The sequence below is a fragment of the Nelumbo nucifera genome, chromosome 3, assembly GCF_055504915.1.
Source record: "Nelumbo nucifera cultivar China Antique chromosome 3, China Antique-T2T, whole genome shotgun sequence".
NCBI lineage: Eukaryota > Viridiplantae > Streptophyta > Magnoliopsida > Proteales > Nelumbonaceae > Nelumbo > Nelumbo nucifera.
Window position 1 is genome coordinate 99,796,817 of NC_142651.1, and position 23,591 is coordinate 99,820,407.

Sequence of the window (23,591 nt, forward strand, 5' to 3'; positions counted from 1 at the left end):
GACTGCAAACCAAAGAAACCCTAGTGCTTCAAAATTCAAATGCTATGGAAAACTAAACTAAATTGAATCCGTTCAGCATGTCTTCCAACCGTACCCCATTGGATGCATGGATTACCAATAGCATACTTTCACTGAACAAGATGCATGGATTACCAATAGCATACTTTCACTGAATATCAGAAAAAGGATGATAAACAACAGTAGGATAAGCATTCAAATGAAATTTGAACAGGTGCTAATACTCAGAAGTCAGAATAGCTTCGGGTGCAGCGCTCACAATCTTTGACGGTATTTCACACTTTAACTAACTGAAAAATGAATTACAACTCCCCCTTTCTTATTAGAATAGTGAAACGAAGAGTAATTCCGATTAAAAAAAAACTATTCAATGGCCTACATCTCTCTAGTCCAATCCCACCTGAATTCAACTTTGAATAACGCTTCTTTTTATCACTAGTCTAAAAACAGTCCCGGTTTAGGAAAAGATTAACACAACCTAGGGTTTGTTTGTTGAGGTGACTATTTTGAGCTTAAATGTAAACCTCACCAAATGTCAATGAGAACGCGATGCATATTCTTTCGCCTTCTGCGATATTATGCTACTGATGCCAAGGGCTCAATTGATTCTTTCTCGGTATAAATATAGAATTGGCTATTGTGGAAGAGCCCATCATCCCTAGCAGTTCCAAGTTTTCTGACTGAACAAACCCATTATCACGCCACACGGGCCAACCCATGGCTCTAGAGAAATATAGCCTGGGCTATTCCATCTTGCCTGAAAATGGGAAAATGAATGTCTAGGAGCTCGTAGAGTCGAGATGTCCACTTGGCGGCATTGAAGACTCGCTAGTTGGCTCAGATTCAGTGTTTGGCTCACTACTGTTTTCAGATGTTCCTTGGATCATCTCTTCTGCTGGCTCCACGTCAGTGTTCTTATTATCTTCATCAGCCTCCTCAGCCTCTGCCATTTCTTCATCCTCACTACCTACCATAACTTGAACCCCATTTTGGATTTGGTTGGAATGCGGTTGGCTCCCTTCGATTCCTCCTTCAGGTTCTTCAGATTTTTGTGTAATCGTTGATGGATATGGATCGGTAGAAATTGATAGAGTTGAGGTCACCAGTAAATTCTGCAACACAGAAGAAGAAATCATATATGATGTTAACCCAGAATGCAAAGTGTGTGTGGTGGGTGATGGTGTTGTATACAAATAGGTTTCATAATAAAGTCAAATGAGAGAGAATAGAGTAAGATGGTTTGATCACATGCATAGAAGACCATCTACAGTACCCTATAAGAAAAAGCATTCTTTTGCGATTTGAAAGGGCTAATGGGCTAGGGCAGACAAAAAAGAACATGGGTTTTAGTAATAAATAAATGAGTTCAGCGCTCCTAATTTCACAATGAATATGACACTAAACAGAATGGAATGGTAAAACAAGAATCATATAGCCGACCCCATATAGATGGGACAAGGCTTCAAGGCTTAGATGATTATGATGATGATGATAATGATGAATCAGGTCAAATAAGGCAATCCCCTACATGACCCCAACTATTTTTGCCACACGGAAGAATTGCGAGACAATTGATGGCCTAGCAGAAAGACCTACTGAATCAACCATCTATCCAATCCAGAGTCCACATTAGCCCTATACACAACCCTTGCAATATAGCATTGGCCAACCAAATATAATTATATAAGCTTTCAACTTTTCTTAATATAATATGTTGCCCATAAAAAAATCTTATTTTGAAAACTAGATATAGAAATTTAGCCCCAAAATAAATTTCTGATTCATTTAGGCTGTTTTTTTTTTTTGGTGGAAAATTTAGGCTGTGTTTGGTTTAAATGAAAATGTAGGGAAAGGAAGGGAAATCTATACAAAGCTTGTACAGGTTTCCCTACCTTCTCTTTCAAGCCAAACACAGCCATAGGGAAACTGACCAAATGACCTGATGATGCAGGTAGGCTGAGACTATATGCAGCAAACGCTCAAAGTTACTGGTTAGTTCCATTATCCAGTCTACATCTCCCAACTCTCAAGTCCCCAGATAGGGGAAGCAACATTGGGTAATGCCTTGTTAACAATGTAATCCTTTTACATAAAGATGAAACTTGAACGTTATAAGCAAAAAAAAATACTGTATAGCAAGATAAATTGTGATAAATGCTGCCTGTCCTATGTGCAAATTATAGATCTATCACAAATTTACCAAGGTGCATGATTTCATGATGTTCACGACACCTCAGAAACAACATGACATAATGTCTGAACTCTGATATGTACAGAAATCCGCAGTTCTGCACCTTCTTCTCAATGTATTAAGACAATTCAGAATTGCATTGCCAAATCACCAGCTCAAGCACACAAGATTGAAATTTTTTTCAAAAGCATTGACAGTTCTGAAGGAACTAGTTGTGATGAAGAATATTGGAGTAAAAATTGATCATGGTAATTTAGATGGACATTACAAATGGCATCGGCTGGCAATGATTTTGATCAACAAGATTTTCCCCAAATCAATTAGATCAACAAGGCTGCAGCTAAAAAAAATTCTAAATAAGAGGCACATGGGCAATTTGATGGTATGCACTTTGAGGATAAAAGAAAGCTACCACATGAGGTATGCGTTTATAAACATGGATAGCATAATTATTGATATATTACTGTTGAAATAGAATATAGAAGAGGCAAGGCATATTCTACCCATCAGGCCAGAGTCTATGAATTGACACTGAAGCATGTTTATTCCCCCATCCGCCATCATCTTAAGATATACTTGGCAATGGGATGAAAATGAATTATGCCAGTTCATGACTTGCTTGTGGAATTGACTGAAACCAAATACTTAATCTAGCATACATATTTTCCCTTCAACTAAATTTTCCAAAACAGAGTACCAGGCCAAAGGATCCATAAAGATCCATGACTTGTAATACGTCGGGAAGGAAAAGTACCAATTTGCTTACATTATGGCTATAAAGGCATGCAGGGTGCCACAAAAGGCATTCCTTCAGGGAGTTAAAAGTAATTGAAAAGTACCAACTCCTGTTGGCAAGGAAAAATGGAAACAATATCAAAATAAAGTCCCAAGGGGCATTATCAAAGCTACAACTACCCTTCTTGGAAAAGATAATAATCTATTGTAACCACTAGCATTTTATTTATATTATAAGATTGTTTCCCATAAACTGGTTAACCAGCAGCCACTTTAACACAAGGAATTGTGTTAATGTTCAGTTCTGGAGAAAGGAAAACATATAATCAAAAGAAGGATCAGAAGTTAGATTCAAATTGCCAATACTGTTGCCATTACTTGTGTGTGTTAAACAATTCCCAATCTATAATTCCACAATAATCACTCCAAGAAAAAAATTGTCTGCTAACAAACCTTTTCTAAAGCTAGAGCAAGTTTCGAGAGGTTCGGATATATACTTCTTGCAGCCAGGAGAATCTGCTCAACACCAAAACAAAAGGAAAAATAATTTCACTCGTACAATCACATTAAAAGTGTAAAATTTCTGAAAGCTAAAGCCTAAAGGATGACTAGCAGATAGAAATCCAGAAACTCTTCAAAGTACTAAAAATGCAACTCTAAAAAAGGAAAAGAGAACAAAAACAAGATGAAAAAATGTGCAAAGATATCCGCTGATTCAGATAAGTGTAAATGAATTTTCTGGATGCTATGTTTCAAGGATATCCACTGATTCAAAAAAGTTTTTGGGATACGGCATGTGGATTCAACTTTTTTGTCTTCAAGGATATGTTTCAAGCTTTGTTTTAATCCGGTTGGAAAGGGAGAGAGACCTTTTGAAGTGAAGGATTGGAAGCAGATCAGGCTGATGGTATCTACTGGTTTTTATGTCGCAGTTTGGTTACGTCTTTCTTCTCAGAGTTTTCTCTGGTCAGGTGTGTTGACTCTGGTGAAAGCTTATGGGAGAGGGTGGTTTACAAATATGTATTTTGGATATCTGAAGATGGGTAGTTTTGTTTCTGTTGCCATTGTTTGGTGATATCTTATCAGACTCCTAGTTTGCATCCTTTTTTTCCTTTTAATGAAATTTTATTTTACTTGTCAAAAAAATTCTAGATGCTATTTCAAAACCTAAATCAACTTCAACATCACACTTATGGCATCGTATATAATAGTGAAATTTATTGTTGAATTCTTAACCATATGAGAAGAAATAGCATTGAGTGCAAATGTTGAAATCACCTCACAGAGTCTCTGAAGGGTAAATGGAGGACCTTCTACAAAGCTAAGAAGAGCTGCAAAATAGAACACTAACATGTATTACTTATTGACAAACCAAGGGAAATATAAAGGGGAGAAAAATGCCATTTACATTTAAACATTAAATATAAGCATGCAAAAAGCTTAAACTAATGGACTAAGACTAGCCCTAGACAATAAAACTTGCAAGCCCATAGAAGACCAAAGCACTTCTCTCTAATGCTTTATTTTTGACAGTTGGTGTGATGCTTTATTAGATGATAAAAGAAATGAATTAGTACATATATTACAAAGAATGCCAAGCATCCCTGTAATCAGACTTGGAAAAGCCACCTACCTTAAATTATGGTACTTTATTACAAATTGCCCAAAGCAATTGTTCCCTATTTACCCCTTGTCTGGCCATGGCATCAACAAGGAAGTTAGCTCATCTATAGGTCCACTAAAAGCTAGCTTCCAATTCCATTGCTAGAGCTCTTAATTCTTTAACATGAGCTTCGTTTGCTTTGTTATCAAGTTTACCACAACTTTTGAATCTCCCTCAACTACACTTTTCTTTTCTTTACATTTAAGGATCTTCCCTATCTTAGGCATTGCAGCATGGCTAACAACTGTCCTTGGGGAAATTCCATTACCTATAGAGCCTGAATACAATGCCAATATGGATCCACCAAAAGGTCACCCTTTTTTGGTATAAAGTAGCTTATTCTCAGACACAAACCTGTGTTTTCATGTTTGTCAACCTGAGGTTGTACTATCACACCAAGCAATGGGCCAATGGCCCCACCAATATGGATCCGCCATTATCTTTAAAAATTCCTCACCATTGCCCAATGCTCCAAGATTTCCCAAACTGCAGCCATCAAAATTTAGTTCAAAAAAGCCTTCATTTGGCGCGATCCAATGCAAGGAAGCAGTAGCCCCATGGAAAGAGGTAGTCACCACCATGATCTGCTTCCAGTTTTCTCCCCTTGGATCAGGTATGGTCTTAACTCAGGTAATCGAATAAAATTTTGGGAACAACATTGGGTTGGGGACTCACCTCTGATGGACCAATTTCCCTCTTTGTTTGCTCTGTCAGACTTGAAAAATGAACTCATCTCATCTTTCTTAAGTCCTTCAGAATCTACTTCTGGTTTTGGGTGAAACCTAGGCCTGAGAAGGGGAATTAGGGATACAGACTTAGGCTGCATTTTGTCTCTGTTAGCCATCCTTGAAAATGTTTTCTTGGACCCTAATAAGGACATCAGATTTTGGACCCCTTCCTCCTCAGGTACTTTCTCTTGTGCTTCGTTTTTTGAGACCTGAACTCAGCCTGCTGTTCCTCTTGGGTTGTCCTTCCCGGTTAAAGAAATTTGGAGCAAGCCCATTCTTCCTCGGGTTGGTAGTTTTTGTTGGGAAACTTTCCTGGAAAGATTTAACACAAATGACCTGCTTCAGAAAAAGAGACCCAATTCTTTTTTACTTCCTAATTGGTGTACTCGTTGTAACGTTGATGGGGAAACTGGTTACCACCTTACGGTTACTTGTTCGACCACTAAAACTGTATGTTAGTGGGCTTTCTCCCTCTTTGGGTGTATTTGGAATCCCCCATGAGCATCCAAAGTTTTTCTCCTTCGTTTTTCAGATGGCCTAAGAAGAGAGAAGATTATGTGGAGAAGCATTAGGGCAGCAGTGTGTTGGTCCCTGTGGGAAGAAAGAAACTCACGAATTTTTTCAGACAAGGAAAGAACCCTAGAAAACTTATTAGATCTAATACTTTTAAGGGTAGCCCACTAGCTGAAATCTATGGAGCAGTTCTCAATTTATTCTGTGGCTGACTTGTTAAGAAATTGGAAAGAGATAGCTACCTCTGCCCAATGTAAGAGGACTCTTAGCCCCTCTTGGTCCCCTCCTCCCTCTGGATTCATAAAACTGAATTTTGATGGTAGTAGCTCAAAGAATCCAGGGCCTTCTGGGATTGGGGGAGTGTTCAGGAATGAGGATGGGATTATTACTGCCATGTTTTCAGGCCCAATTGGCGAAGGAGACTCTCTTAGGGCTGAGATTCTTGCAGCTCTGGAAGTAATCCAAAAAGCAAGAGAACTGAACATCAGGCGTTTGGTCCTTGAAGGTGACTCGAAGGTGGTGATTAGATGGCTAAAGGAAGAAGACATCGGTTTGTGGAGCTATAACAATGAGTAGGGACATTGAGGTGCAATACAGCTGGGTGAAGAGAATTGCTAACTCATTTGCTAACTCTGTTTTGGGCTAATTTTTAACTTTCTTCCAATGTATTCTGATGGTGGAGAGTTAAGACATTTTAACTCCCCACTTTGTAATTAAAGTTTCACAAAGCTTCACATCATTAATAAAGTTTTTTGTTACTGATAAAAAAAAAAAAAAAGAGGTAGTCACCACCACCCTCTATCTTCAATAGAAAAGAGATCAAAGATCTTCAATGTTTTGATCCGATATACCACTTTCACTAGGATGCTTTTCATAATCGCTTCCCTAGTTCTTTCTTTCTCCTTAACTAGTTTAGCATTCCCTTATTCCCATATCATCCATAATGATGCAGCTTTAGTGCATCCATACACTTTTAAGGCAAAAATAAAATTTTATTCAAACGAAAAAAAAAAAACTGAATACAACCTAAAGACAGTTGTTAAGATAACACCTCCAAAACCCAAACTACTTCTACCAACCACCAAGAACAACAAAAGACAAGGAGAGAAAACACCACTCTTACACAACAATTGCAACAACAAAACGACGCAGATGCTAAGCACAGGTCAATCTTTCACCTCACCAAACTCTTTTGAGCCTCCCTCATCCCAAATTTCTCCCCCTAACTCTTCAGGGACCTTTCTCAAGCTTTCTTCTTTCCTCTTCCTCTTGTATGCTTCAAGGGCTCTTCACACAATGTTCTCTGCCTCCTAAGAACAAGCCCAAAGATTTACCAATTTCCACTTCTTTGTCAACTAGTGTCTTCATGTCCATGCTACCTTTCTCCACTTCCTTTTCCTCCAACATCACCTTAACAGAAACCTCTTTCAAAGCAGACTCATCCTTAACAGCTTTTTCAGACAAGTCAGACTTATTCGACTCCTCCCATTAAGAGCCAACCTTAAGAGAATTCTTTCTAACCCCCTTGGATGAGAGGGAAGATTCCGGGCAGGGTTCTCAAAGCCTAGAGATCTAAGTTTAACCCCTCTTCTTTTATAAATCCTTTTATACTTATTTGTTGGCCCAGTTCCCACCAAACCCTCCTTTAGACTTGAAAAGACCTTCGTAACATGAACCACATTTAGCTTGCTTGAAGTTTTGATCATCTTTGGGGTCTCTGAAACATCATTGCTTCCCACCACACTCGTCTCCTTGTCCCTACGGCCCAAGTCAACTTAATAACAAGCATCTAACCCATTCCTTGTCCCTACGACCCACTGTTAATCTTCCAACAACCACCTCAGAAACCAAATAACAAGCATCAATCCTATGAAACGCATCTTGACTTAAGCTATCTAAGTCAAAACCCTGCTTGCTCTCAACTTCTATTAAGCCACCTCCCTCCTCCCATTCCTTGGTTTTGTCGTCCACCTCCTCTACCACCACCTCCACCCTAGCTTTATCGTGTTCCTTACTCTCAATTCCCTCTTCGGAATTCCCTCCAAGAAACCAGTAACAAAACCCCTACTTTCCTAGCTTACCTCCGAGCACGAAGAAATAGGGCTCAGATCTTTCTTCCCTTCCACAAGTTCGAGCGCCAAAGCATTGGACATGACCTCGCCCAGCTTACCTTGAGGAGGCTTCTTAGAGATCGAGATCAAAAAATCATCGCAATTGATCGAGAAAAGACCAAGTGTTCAAACATTAGAAGCATCAGTCACCAACAAACCAACATTCCAAGCTTTCCTATGAAACCTATAAGCTGCCCATCTCCTTCTATTAAATCTTTTCTCGATTCTCCGCCTTCAAATTCCCAATATACCTTTACCTAAGTCACGGTCCCCACGCCTCTTAAAATTATTTCAATTCTTTCTTAATACACGAGTCCTGCCCTTAATCTTCTCCAATTCCTTTCTCAATAAGGAGTTATCGACCTTATTGGAATCGACCCCCTGCTTAGAATCTCCCATGTGTCCCTTCCCAACTAAGGGCTTATCGGCTCCCAACTACATGATTACAGTTTGCCTCTTTTCATTGATAAGAGAAAGGAAAAGGCTTTAAAGGATTCAAGATCAGCTGGGGCGCTCCACCTACAATCAAAGAGCCACTTGCAAATACTAGCTGCAAATTGAAAGGTATGATCTTTTTTGCAACATCTCACAGGTGTTAATCTTTTACTAGTACACCTCAAGGTTCAAAGTATCAACACATATCGGCCGATACGTATCGTTCCGGGACCTCCCCGATACGCCCTTACAGTGGGTGTATCAGGGTTCTGATCGGTTCAGGGGGTGGAGGAGCCTTAAACCGGCCCCCTGAACCGGTTTTGGAAAAAATAAAAAAAAAAGTACAAAAAACAGTATTGATATCGCCCAATACGCCGATAGGGGCATATCGGGTGTATCGATATTTTGAACCTTGGTACACCTCCCAACAGAAAGTCCTAATTTTTAGTGGCACTAGTCTACTCCAAATTTTCTCATCCAGAAATATCCAAGACAAGCACTTTTTTCTATGCTAACCACAAAATTGTAGTAATCTTGCATGAAGAAATAATTTAAATTTTCAAAAATTACATTGTTACAGTAACATATGCCCATATCCAAAAGCTCAAGGTCACACAGTGAGCACATGATTCTACTGTGTCCCAAGCCCAACAAAACTCTGAATATCAAATGAAGCTCTATATCATTTAGCTCAACTCAAACCATACTAAATGACCAAGTCCATTTATCATAGATGTGGAAAAAGGAAGAAGAAGAAGAAGAAGATGCAATTCACAAAACAAGCAGCACATGGATGGGCTCAGAATAAAATGTGAAAATATAATCATTTTGAAATACAAAAACAACAAAATGAGATTAAAAAATAAGTTTTTTGTGCTTGTATATACTAGGAAGCTCAAACCCAATTGATAATTCAAGATAAGTTATTTAACAAGCTAAAGAAAGTAATATGGAGAAAAAAAAAAAAGAGGGATGTAGCAATGACAAAGTAGTAGTACACACAACAAACATGTAAATGTAATGGTGTGATAACATCCTATCATGCTTTATGGCCACTTAGAAAAGGCATGTATGTACTAAATTGCCCTTAACCCCTTAATACAGTTATATTTCAAAATTAATCCAACAAAATGCATATGATATACCTTAGAGCATCACATAAATGGTTAAAAAACAGCATGATGAATACCTTCATCCAGCCTTTTTACCAACTCTATGTATGTTTCTCCTAATGAAGAATTCTGTTGATCAGTAGACATCTCTGCTTCAGGATACTCTGCTAGGACCTTTATCATCAATTTGAAAATTGAAACTAAGAATTCGAATAACTGAGACAATTTGTTTAGACACACATTAATGTCCTTGCCATTCACAAAGTAACTAGAGACTACATGCTGGCATACCTCCCCATACCTGCTTCAACTGAAAGGATAACAAGTTTTTTAACACATCCCAATCATGCCTGGTAGACAAAATAAGCAACATAAGTACTTTCTGACATCATCAAGTCCAGGTCTGATGTAAACATTTGAAAATGAACTTCCACTAAGAAATCAGAAAAATTCCTAGAAAACATATATAACACACAAATATTATGGAAAGTATATCTGCCAATATAACCTGTCCATGTCTTATGTCTATAATCCTAGATACCCGTACAAGGGCGTCATATCGTGTTGGATACTTCAATTTTTAGTTTAAATTTCATATCGGTTACCACCAGATAAGACATTTCTTACATGTGCAAAGTACCACATCAGAAACCAGACCACGGAAACAAACATTAGCCAATCAGGGAAATGCATTTGAATTTTATTGATTTATTTATGTAGTGATGCCAAAATACTAGTCCTATATATTAGCATGCAATCATCCAAAACAAAGTTGTGTGAGATGGTGAGAAATCTAATAAATGCCGAATTTTGTTGTAATATATAGGTCACATCTTGAACATTTCTTTGACCAAAAATCAGGAAAGCAATCACAACTACATGACCAATTATACTTCTCAGACGCCTAGAAATGCAAGATAGCAGTTTGTGTTCTTTTTTATGTTCCTTTTTTGGCCAGGAATAGGGGGCAGCGCATATGGTTAAATCTCTCCAAACAAACTGATTATGGTGAAGCGGCGGCACTTTCACATGGTACACCAACCAAGCCCACTCTTATGGAACATGAAGTACTAATACATGTCTAAATGGATATGCCCCCTTGACTATGCAAACCAACATTAGAACTCCAAACAGTGAGTCAATTATCTGCAGGCAAGCAGCACATATCGAAGTACCAAGATTCAAAACATGAATTAGAGAATATGACAACATACCAAAACTTTCCTGTTGCTGCAATTACTTCCAGTATGGATCTAACTTCTTCAACACTGATCTCATGCTTCCTTTCAGCATCACTGAAAGTTGACAAAACATGCCAGGGATTAAAACAACTTTGAGGAACTATCACATCAGTCTAAAACACTGAAGGCATCTGGTTAAAATATAGTACCATTTAAAGGTTTGCTTTAAAAAAATGTTGAAAATATGCAATAAAAAAAGGAGAATAAGAAAGGGCACATCCCCTTTAATTTTGATTAATATTTGTATACCATTTGTATTAAGCTTTCATTGCATCAATTTACGGTAGGCATATCTGGTTTTTTTTTTTTTGGGGGGGGGGGGACTTATATAGGCTAAACAAGCACGTGTAGCCAATAGAAAATTGTAGCATTCATATTCATTTCCAAGAAGCGTCACAAACAAACTTCTTTATGTAGATTTTCTTATAATGAAAGCATTGTGCATTACAGATAATCCTTCCACAGTATTAAATTATTACACATGACAAGCAAGGATTCAGAGAATCATTTTGAATTTAAATCCAGTGACAGTACAAAAGAAATAAAGGGGTAGAAGAAATAACAACCACCAAAAAGTAGCATGTACCCATGATTTAAGATCTGTTGATCCAGATTTTCTTGGTGTTGATCGACAGCATTGGAAGAAAATGATGAGGCTTGTGAATTTTCTGATGATGTCATCTCCATCAATTGCGCTTTCTCAACCTGCACAGGCAGAGGATATTTATAGATAAGGTAGATATAAGAATATACTCATATAATCCAAATAGATTTTCTTAGAAAGAACGTTATGGTTAAGTCATGAAAAATGGTTGAATAACCAACATCACCATTGTTTTTCTTAAACCCATATTCTAGCATATTAATAGCCTTAGCAGCCTTTGTTTTAAAATCCTACTACTTTTATATAGAGAATTGTAAATGTAGGAAATAAAGATTGGTAACGGGGAAAAAGTAGACTAAGATTTTTCCACAAGCAAAGCATGATGGCTTCTTAGGACCCAAAAATATTAAAAAGGGCAGCCCAGTGCATGAGGCTCCCGCCAATGCAGGGTCTTAGGACCCAAAAATATTACTAAACTAAAATTACAACACAACCATAAAGAAATGAAGTGCTGCTAGCAAACGCAGTCATTGGTAGAGAGGGAGGAGATGAGAATCCAACCAAAACATTAACCTACCTTTGAGAAGTCAAATTTCAAAAGTATACTGTATAGTATCCGAGTAAAAAAACAAACAAGAAAAGGCAATAAACAAATCAAGCATGTAGGCTGCATTTGGAAGCGATGTAAAACGTCATCAATGTAAAAGTTTACGCCAGTTCGGTTTTGTTGTCGTTTGGATGGAGTGTAAAACAAGATCGATGAAAACTCCACTCCCGTTTAGATTTGTTAGTGTTTGGATGGAGTGGAGTTTACGTTGTAAATAGATGTAAAACCTCATCAAAGGTAAAGTTTTACATCGATTATCAATGTAAACACTACATCAATTAAATCGATGTAAAAACACCATGCTTTTCTCCACGCTTTTAGAAGCTCAATGGTATTTTTTTTGCGGTTAGGTGTAAAACCTCATTGATGAACTTTTACATCGCTTCCAAACGCAGCCGTAGGAACAGAATAGATTATCCCGAAATGCCATCAAGATGAGGAAATATGAGACAATGTTGATGACCCACTAGCACTATAAATGCGTCAGACTTAAGAGTGTAAAGGGATGAACATGCAGAATGTTCAGAAAAGAAAATGTAACCATAAGACCAACTTGCCAAACTTTAAACAGTAACATAGCTGGTATTTGGGAGCCATAGCATGACTGTTCCATATTCTTGTTGTCATGCGAACAGGTGGCCACCTAATAATGTTCTCTAGACTGTACTTGAATCTACTGCCAGTGATATGTCGCAATTGTACCACAACATGTGTCGCTACTGTGATGGGTTAAATTTGCTCAACCAAGGCAACCATCCACAATATACGCTGTAGAATCACCAAAAGAGCTACAATATTCAATTTCGTAGTAACTTTAACATTTCCATACTAATCCACCTGCAAGTAGTCCCCGAATTTAATAAACCAAAACTCCATTATGGAATTCATACCGTGAGAATAAGATCAATAGTTATGGGTTATGGCAGTGAGTTTGTAAACAAAAGCGCTAACTTCGTCGAGAGATCAATCCACATATACATCCCAATATGCAACGGCACAAAATCTTCTAAGAAATAACTCTTCTCAATATATATAGCCAACCACCTTCTTTCATTAATCAAAGGCGCAGACGGAAATTTCACATGGCATACTTCTCGGCTTACTCAAAAAAAAATCTAAAAAAGAATGCAAAATCCATTAAACCCTAAATAGGCCAGAATCAGAGAGAAAGAGAGAATGAAAGGTTGATTAAACAAAAAGGAGAAAAGAAATCACAGTGGAAAAAAAATGATTTGAGGTTAACCAGATAAATAATGAAGGAGAGAAGAAAACTTCAAGGGCTGCTTCTCGCAATCTGGAATTTTACTTTTTACCTGAGAAACGAAGAGAAGCGGATCTATTCAGCAACGATGTACCGAATCTAATCGCGTCTAACTGTTTTGATTGGGTGAAGTGGCGGAACCGGAGACGGCGGGAATCCACCGGAGCAGAGAAGATACTGCTACGCCGGCGACGCCGAGAAATGGCCTGAAAATACACAGAAAGACTGGAGTTCAAGTGTGCAACAACTAATAGCTATGAATTTCCCATTTTGCGAAGCAGGATTTCAGTCTGAGAATATATCCGATGCGACTTGTAGAGCACATAATAATGTGGAGCACTCCTCTGTACGGGCCCCACTCATCGATCGACAGCTACAGTTGAACCCTAATAAGTCCTTCTAAGTAGCTAGCGTCGATCTACAAAGGTAGGCTCGTCCTATATTTCATGCGCAAAGCACGTCCCGGACGAGATCTCAGCCGTTAGATTGAAGGTGAACATCAACAGAGACAAACAAAACAATGAGAACCACCAAGCATCCACATGGTATGGGCCTGATGGCATGCAAAGCCCACAGAGAGAATTCACCATTAGCAAACCTGGACCAAGCGATCTTAGAGTCCGTTTGGTTCGAGGGAATAGGGGCCTGGATTCGGAATTGGTTGTGCGGAATCGGAATTTCATTCTCATTTTTGTTGGAATGGTATTCTCTCATTTGGGGAATGGCCATTTTCTTCCCTCTCTTAGGAATGAAATCTACTCCAATTGATTCTAATTTCAGTCTGAACCAAACACGTAAGAAAAATAGACCATTCCAATTCCAACTGAAAATCAAATGGGCCCTTATCTAGGGACAAAAAGTTGAAAGCCGTTTGGTTTTTTAAGCCATTAAGACAAATTCCATTTATGCCTTATCAAAAGAAAGGCAAATTCCATTAATCAATACTCATAGGAATTGTAATAGAAGTCATGCAAATGAGTTATAAAGGAGAAAATTGGAAACTACATTAATTTGGGAGAGATCTACTTAAGTGCTCACAAGACCATGCTCACACCTTTCGCACATATTGGGAATATTTCTGTACTTGTATGTTATTTTTCGTGTAGAGATATTCCTAATGCAAGGTTGTAAGGGATTATGCAAAGCTCATATTGATAAAAAAAATGAAATTATTCATAACAATACAAAATTAAAAAAAAAAAAGAAAAGAAAGAAAAAATCCTAGAGATTTTATTGATTTCTAAAACTTTGTCACTCAGCATCACTACCCAAGAGAGAGGTAGGTTGAACCCAGTGTAACTGCAACATCTATTAGGTATGGCTAGACCTGGCAATTGGGTTGGTGGGTCGGGTTTGGGTTTGGGTTGGGTCAAGGTATTTCAGGTAGATTCGGGTCATGTTGAATTTCGGGTTGGGTTGTCAAATGCTAGACCCTAACCCTAAATGTTCGAGTTAGGGTTAACCAATGGGTCAATTCGGGTCATCCCAAAAAATATTTGAAATTTAAAAAAATAAAGAAAAATTACATAAAAAATATCAAAATTAAAAAAATTAACCTTAAATTTTCAAATCTAAAATAAAAAACTTAAACATTTAACAATTTAAAGAATAAACAATAAAAAATAAAGACTAAATAGAAAAAATTAAAGAGCGGAAATTTCTAACAATGCATAAATGATCAACTAACCCAGTACTAGGGCTTAAAAAAAAACACTAACCAACAGAAAGGGAGATTAATTATAAGTCAACTTGTAAGATGCTAGGCTTGTGCTTAAGCAAAAAATACAACAGTCAAAGCATTAGTATGTATGTACAATCACCTAGGTTTTGGACAGTGATTTTTTATTAACATCAATAGAACTTGTTGACTTATTTTAAGTTATTATGAAGAAATAGAATGCACAAACATATCAATGCACACTACTGGTATTACTTTGGTACCATGTAATCATCAATTATAAAAAAAAAAACATATAATTAGTTGAGATAATGGGATTTTGACACAACTTTGTTATCATTAACAAGAACTTCATTAATTTATGAGAAAAATCTAGTGTTAGATACAGTACAATCTAGTTGTATCCCTTGGTTTCGGCCCATGCTACCAACCAGTGGACACAACTGGGTTATAACAAATTAATGATTATAAACTTATAGTAATTAAGAAATAATCCCTCAATTAGGGATACTTCTGATGTATCTTGAGTCAATTTGATATTTTTTTCACTTAAATGGTGAATTCTCACTTAAATGGACTATGATGTCATTAAGGCATGATACCGAAAAAACTTATAACCAATTAATTGGCATCATAAAAGTGGTAATTAATCAGACGGGTTTTCATCAAAACTCGTGAGGGTTTTGGTTGGTCAAATCCTTCCTGGTATCATGTATTTTCAACCAGTCCGGATCAGGTAGGCATGACATTGTAAGTACATTCATTGAGCACTTGGAAAAGTTTTTGGCATATGTCCTTTAGGCTCCATTTGTTTGTGGTACACCGAACCGGGGTATTTATATACTACGATTTGCATTTGTGAGCGTTTTTTTGGCATGTAAAAAAGTAATGATTATCAGATAAAAAATGTATTCTCTACATTTTTGCACTCTGAAAATTAAGAGAGCATTATTGTACCTATTTTTTGGATACAATTTTGTGTTCTTTTTGATAATCAACCTTTTAATCAAAGTTAAGCCATTGGAGTATAAGGTAGTTGGAGCATTTAAAGATGAGGCCCACACTTAGCACTAATTTCAAACAAACAAGATGAGTGCAAAAACGGTTTAAAATCTAAACTATGTACATATTTGCATTCATGAACCGAAAAGAGAGTAAATATATAAATGTACATATTTGCATTTGCATTGCAATCAAACGCAACCTTAAAATACCCCCTACCTACTCTTGAAGAATATTAAAAACCAGTTTGAACAGTTGTCAAAATATTTATGTAAATATGCTCCTAATGACTTAAACTAAACTGACATTCTGACTTTGTTGATTGGAGATTGGAAACTGATATTCAAAAGAAACGATTGCTTAATTACAGTATTGATTTTGGAATCTGTATATTTTGTGGTAACTGTGTCGAGTATTGTCCAACAAATTGTTTATCAATGACTGAAGAATATGAACTTTCTATTCCACTATATTAAAGTGCATCTTAGTAATCTACACAATAATTTGAATCTTTTAATAGCATTTAACTTTTCTGCATGCATATATATAGCATGTTTTTTTCTCTCTAGAAGTGAATAAAAACCATGGCTTGTAATCTATGGAAGCAACATAGGAGAAGAGACCTTAGACTTGACTTTAATTTTGGCTTAAAACTAACTCCTTGTATTCACACCATGGCTTAAAGTTGTGGTCAATGTAAAAGACCACTTTAAATTATAACCAAATTTGGCAGCATGAGCAGGTATCCTGGTAGCAAAGACTATCGACACTTCCACTGACAACAACTCCCCAAGTTATTCCATTTATTCCATCTTTGTTTGGACCAATTCATGGATAGTTACTTCCCACCAAGGAAGCAAGAGACCATGTGGTCATCTCTAGGGCTTGTGATGTAATTTTCAGGCCCACCATTTATTTATCAGTTATGAATAGGTCATAGGTAACTTTACAAGAACTAAAGGACTAGAAAACCCACAAGGATGAGGAACGAGTTCATGGTGATGCAGATGTTGATGGTTAAGGTAGAAGGAAGCAAAAAGTAACCTTTTGAATGGGGCTCTAGGGTAGGGGATTTGTTGTGGATATTAGATTTGAGCCCAAAGTTATAAATCCAGGTTGTGTTGAGTTTAAGTTGCACCATATGTAGCTCATATAATGATTAGAATTGTTAGGGTTGCGCCTTTAGTGAGCCCCTGACCTGATTTAACAGTAGTAGTATGCCCTCTCCAATAGCAATGAGAACTTTGGTTCCTATATGTTTAGGTAGATATAGACTTGAAGGAATGGTCTATGGACCTTCTTTTAGTTTTATGGCACTGATAGTGTTTAATTGATAAACATTTTGTAAGAAGTTGCATCGAAAAGCAGGAAAAAAATCATCTTTTAATGCTTTATTTGGTTTATGGGAAGATTTGGGTGGGATGGGATGGGATGAGAAAATGTAAAATTTTAATTTTCTATTGTTTGAGAATAATATTTGGTTTACTTTTTTTATGTCAACCAAACCTAAAAAATAAAATATTATATTATATTCAAAAGGGCAAATTTCTTAAACTACCCTTATGGTTTAGTTAATTGATTAACTCTACCCTTACTGTTTACATATTGTCTTAAAGTATCCCTACTATTTCTGATAATTGACAACGAAAAAAAAAAAAAAACGAAATTTTGAATTTACCCTCCATTATTCTTCAAATTTTCAAAATAAAACCCAATTGATAAAAATTTTGAAGAACTAATCCATTGTGAGTTTCTTCGAGGTGATGCTTTTCAATGGGTCTGATCTTTGACGTTGGTGCATCAGTTTCTAAGTGCCATTAATGGAACCTGAGCCATATCTCAATGCAATCTACATGGAAGTAGGGGTGGATTCGAAGCTAAGCCGAATAGTGCTAGGCTCGAGACTATTCTACAAGGCTCGAGCTCGGTTCAACCCAGAACCTTGAGCTCGAGCTCAGCTTGAGTCAAAAGTCCATAAGCTCAAGCTCAGCTCATTTTATATTTTATAAAAATATTTTATTATAAAAATTAAGATCATATATAATTTTTTTATTTTATATTTAAAATATTAAGAATTATAATAATTAATAATTATAATATTTTTATTATATATATTATTTTCTATAATTTTAGATAGCCAGATCATGAGCCTTACGAGCCGAGCTCTAATAGGCTCTAGCTCGGCTGAAACCGAGCCGAATAGAGCTTTTCACAAGCCGAGCTCAAGCAGCTCATGAAACGCTCGGCTCGTTGCCACCCCTACATGGAAGGCATGGGTACAGAAGAGGAGGGTGTGGATGTAGTCATTCTCTTCAAAACCAAGCATACAAATGGCATAGTCATGGCTCCCGCCGCCAACCGATCCACTATGAAGGTTCACTCGAATCAGAATGAGTATGATCTCTTTAACAAGAAATAAATGCAGTTGACATGGAAGGCATGAGAATGAAAGAAATAAATGAGAAGAGAGAGGAGGAGGAGGATCACCACCGCCGATGAGACCTATATTTATTATTTAATATTTATAGATCAATCGAGAAAGTCCCCTTCATTGGGCAGATTTTCCTCTAAGAAAACAACAGCAGCAGCAACAAAGGCATGGAAATTGCTACAATGGCTACGAATGCATTTAACCTTCTCTCTACTCCCTCTGAAGAAGCACCAATCTTCCTCCCCATCTCTCTCATGATGACTTCCTCTCTCCTCCGCCTTCTGCGTTTCCATTGTTGCTCCTTCACGTGCTAGGTCGACTCCCACTTTTGTTGTGGTGGCCCTGGATGCAAAACCTACTATCCTCGTGGTTGAAAAGCTCAAACAGGCCAGCCTCAACCTATTAAAGAACATCGCCAATGTTGACTGCTCTTATAACATGACCCAAGATGAACTCTGCTCCTCACGCGCCAATCCAGCTCCAGGATGAACTTTGCCAACGTTGACAGTTCAAACAGGGTGAACTTTGCCCCTCGTGCATCAGGCCGACCCCCACTTTTGTTGATTGCTTTTTCATCAATAACTTTAAAGAAACTTATGTCATAAACGAAATCCGGCTTGCTTTCTGCAAGTTCTTGCTTCTCTTGAATCTCATTGTCTATCTCGGCATTATTAAAACAACATGTAAACAATAAAGGTATAATTAGTCAATTAACTAAACCATAAGGGTAGCTTAAGAAATTTGCCCTATTCAAAAAGATTTGTATATCAATGCCCAAAGAAGGGAATACCACATTTCAGTTCCCTTCTTACAAATAGTGTATGCTATTTTATAAGCTATCTCATTTTTCTGCCTATTTACATGATTAATATACTATATATTTCATAAATCAAGATAGCTATTGATGCTGCTCATTCCGAGGTAGTGCACGAACCAATGAGGGCAATCAGATAGTCACCGCTAGCAGGTCGGGGCCGAGTTTCAAGGACAAGGCCGCGCTTCAAGATCTGCGATCAAGGAAGAAGTTAGAGGCCCAAGGAATTACCTCCGGGTAAGTGCTCTGACGCTCAAGTCAGTAGGAGATGATGGATGGCCGAGTCGAGCTGTAGGGATGTTGGTCCGAGCTAATTAGCAGTGTGGGTGTTCGAAGTCAAAAGTCCCTTACCTCGAGCATGGAGTATATTTTTATAGCCAGAGGGTCCGTATCCTGATCGGAGTAGATTTCCAGGAAAATCGGGGCAGAGTTCCCCGCCGAGGTTACAGGGGGTAGAGTCCTACTCCTCGACGGAGCTGTCTTCCCATCCCTATCCGCTAGGCAGGCTTATCCGTAGGTTGTAGCTGATGTGGTTGGCGGAATCACGACAATACCGTAGCCCGACCAGATTGTGCCGACGTGGCCGAGCTGTGACAGATGGCCAAGGGCCTCATGACTAGCTCAGCCATGTCCTCAACGGCTCTATTACTTCATTCATATATATTTTATCACACTAGTTACAATCTGATTTAGGTTGTTTAAACACATAACTATATGCATAGCGTTAGAAAAAAAAAATATTTATTTGATAGATTTTCGCCTTTATAGCCGCTTTTCTTCCTTGTAGTAATGCCTGGCATTCATTCAGCTTCAAAAGGATTTAGATCTTAAGATGTGCAACCTGCCATTGCTATCACCCTACAATTTTGCTTGACAACACACAAGATGTAACAGCCCTATTAAGATAAGGTATACTACTGGTACACAAGAACCATATGTATATTCTCCATAACCGCAAAACAGTGAAATATGTTACAGCCATGGGATCAAGATTTATGTTTTCATACAATCTTATGTTTATAGCATCCCATATGAACCAGAATACAATAGCAACCTTCTCCAATGTTTGTATCTGTTCATATCTGGGAAGTGTTTTTTAACGAGTTTTAATTTGTTTTAGGTCTATGATGATTTCATGGAACACCTTAATTTTTTTTTTTTTTTTTTTGTACACCACAAAGAAGGCATGCTTTATCCTCTTCGTGGTGGGTAAGGGTGGTCTGGACCATGTGGGTAAGGGCTTTCCTAATAGAGATTCCATTGGACCTTACAAGAGTTTCCCATCTAGAAGCATAGTGGTTCACAACCCCTTGGACCCCAATTTCCATATCCTCTCAGATATCTTCCAAATTCAGGGCCAATTGGAAGATGTCCAATTTAAGTATGTAAATCGTTTTGTAAATTAAGTGGCCCACTGCTTAGCTCGTTGTGCTAGAGACCCGTAGAGATCATGTATCATTTCGCTCCGTGGCCAACATAGTTTTGTAATTTCAACTGTTTTGAACTTTTCTAATGAATGCCTGCGGACTTTTAATCAGAAAAAAAAAATGTATGCAGATTTTACTATGTAAATGTAAGAGTAGGGGTGTTCACGGTCCAGTTTGGTGTGGTTTGGAGAAGATCTCTGAGCAAATCGGTAAATTATGGTGAGAAATTTCCAAATCGAACCATTTTATTATGGTTTGGTGTGGTTTCTAATATGGTTTGGAGACTTGAACCATTATATGATTCTATTGGGCTTGATCCAATTAGAAAGCCCAAATAGCTTTCCTAAAAATTAAAACTTAAAACTGTTATTTTATTATAAAATAAAGAGTTTATACCATCAACTGTAATTTAGAAAATCACCAAACTGAACCAAAATGTTTTTTAGGGTAAACCAAACCAAACCAAACCGCAAATTCGGTTTGGTTTTACGATTTAAACTATATAATGAACACTCCTATGTAAGAGTTTGAATGCTTCCATAGCAATGGTGCAAGTGACTAAAAGAAATGATTTTCATTATTTCCTCCATATCGCCTTAAGGGAAAATTTAAACAAGAGTTTGTAAATCCCATTGACCTTTTGGTGGGGATGAAAGTTCAATACATCTTCTTGACTTAAAAGAAAATTAAAAAAAAAAATTATTGTTTAATACCCAAAATAAACTACAAATGTAAAGAAAAACAAACAAAAACCACATTAGTTAGATTTTTAATGTGTGTATCATGGTTTTCAAAACCAGACCGGACCAGATTGGACGGTCAGACCGGAAAAACTGGGAACCGATCACCTGACCGGTTCCGTTTTCCTCTAAAACCGCTTTTTCCCCCAAAACCATTGATTTTGGTCAGCAAATCGCTGAACCGGCCGATTAACTGTTCAAACCTTTCGAACCGTTTTGACTGTTTTCCAATTATTTAATTTTTTATTTTTTTGTCAGAATAAACTAGCCATTTGGATCAAACGGTCAAACCATTCAAACTGATAATCGAACCCCCAACCGGTTCGTTTTTAAAAACCATGGTGTATATAGTGAGTTACGAATGAATGAATAAAGAAGAGTGCTAATGGAACTTGGAATGGAGGTTTGGTGGAACTTGATAATCTTGACTAATTAAATTGAAACAAGGCAAAAAACCAAATATGAAACAAGGCAAAACCAAGTGTGGAGGAATCTTGTGCAATACAGGCCCGGCCCGCCAACCTACTGAAGAATTTTTTGGATGGAATGAAGTAGATACAGGTTAAGTATCCATTTCTTGCAAAGAAAACACAACCTAAATATTTTTGTTACAAATCAATGCCATTAGGCAGTAAAGAATAAAGAAATCACCCATAAAATCTAAGCCTCCGTTTGGTTTGTAGGATGGGAAGGGAAAATATAGAATATTCTGGAATATATATTCCTCTCTTTCCATGTTTGGTTTGTGGGATGACATGAGATGGGATGGGAAAAAGGTGGAATTATAGATCCCAATTCTTGGGATGTGGAGTCCCACCATTTTGGTGGGAAATAAGTGGGAATGTAGGGGGAAACTTACTTAACGAAAAAAACCTTATAGTATTTTTAAGAGTTAATACTAGATCCATGACCCATAAATTAATTATTAATTATTTTATAACAAATTAATAAACTAATTTAGTTAAAACAAATAATAAATAACTTCAAATAAATAAATAATAATATTATTAATAAATACTTAATTATTTTCAGGATAAAATATTAAAAATTTTAATTAAGTCATAAGTATTAATAAAATAAAATATAAACTAATAAAAATTAAAATATTAATTGATGTTAATAATTAATTAACAAATTACTAAAAAATTAATAATTAGCAATAAAATACTAAATCATAAAAATATTATTAAATAATTAATAATTAACAACAAAATATTTAATAATTAATTATTTATTTTATATTCAATAATATAATTAAAATAAAAATATTTTAATAATTTATGATTAATTAATATCAGAATATTAAAATTATTAATTAAGTCATTGGTATTAATAAAATATAATATTAATAATAAAATACTAAATAATAAAAAGTATTATTAACTAATTAAGAATTAAGAAAAATAGTTAATACTTAATTAACTAAGTAATTAATGAATAAACAAATAAGGATTTTATTATTAATCTAATTAATAATTTATTAAAAAAATTAAATAATTAATAATAAAATAAAATTATTAATCAATTCATAGTAAATATTAGCAAAAATAAAATTTTAAAATATTAATTCTTAATTAATAATTATCAATACTAATTAATTAAAAATTATTTCATTAAAATATAAATAATGAATAATTAAGAATAATATAATATAAAATAATAAAAAGTTTACTAAATAATTATTACTAGGGTTGATTTTTCCACTATTTTCCCTTTTGCAACCAAACAATGATTTAATGAAACATGAAAATTTTCCACCCATGAAAAATTTGCCTTTTGCAACCAAACAATGATTCAATGAAACATGAAAATTTTCCTTTTGGACCTTTCCCATCCCATTCCGTCTCATATTTTCACATCCCACCAAAATTGTCTTACAAATCAAGGGGAGCTTAAAAATTCCATTGATATGCTGTGGGGCGCAGATGTAAATTCCATTGATACCGAGCACCATTTTAATTAGGGAGAAGTACGGACAGGCCCATTGCAGAAACCTGAATCGTAGGCCAGCCCATACAGAAGTTAAATTCAACTTTTGAATTATAGGACAGATTCCCACGCCAATTAAAAGCATCATGCTTTTCCCTATGCTTCTCATGTGAGGCGACAATCCAACTTGTATTCCATGTCATCATAACACTTATTTAAATTTCTATTGTGAAATTTAACCTTAGGTTGCAAAGACTAAAATGACCCTGCTAGGGCCCACGGTCATTGCTCTCTCCCGCCCTCCCTCTTATTTCTCTTTCGTTGTCTCTCGCACTTTCAACTCTCTCTTCG

General features: G+C 36.5%; 1 protein-coding gene across 8 annotated transcripts; it reads right to left on the reverse strand.

Annotated features, from left to right (window-relative positions):
- Positions 1-281: 281 nt before the first annotated feature.
- LOC104587609 (serine/threonine-protein phosphatase 4 regulatory subunit-like protein) lies at positions 282-13,517 on the reverse strand. Of its 8 annotated transcripts, none has more exons than XR_016083858.1 (9): positions 13,272-13,517; positions 11,334-11,452; positions 10,721-10,801; positions 9,808-9,856; positions 9,584-9,680; positions 4,223-4,275; positions 3,398-3,460; positions 2,976-3,054; positions 282-1,130 (listed from the first exon to the last, which is right to left on the reverse strand). XR_016083858.1 is itself a non-coding variant. In XM_088900556.1 (8 exons), the coding sequence occupies exons 2-8, from the start codon at positions 11,432-11,434 to the stop codon at positions 798-800; spliced, it is 732 nt and encodes a 243-aa protein (XP_088756682.1). In that variant the 5' UTR covers positions 11,435-11,452; positions 13,272-13,517; the 3' UTR covers positions 282-797. The 8 variants fall into 8 exon arrangements, 6 of the variants coding, with proteins under 6 accessions (XP_088756682.1, XP_010243594.1, XP_010243592.1 ...); XR_733629.3 differs by having other exon boundaries at positions 990-1,130; positions 9,584-9,722; XM_088900556.1 differs by lacking the exon at positions 2,976-3,054 and having other exon boundaries at positions 9,584-9,635.
- Positions 13,518-23,591: the final 10,074 nt, after the last annotated feature.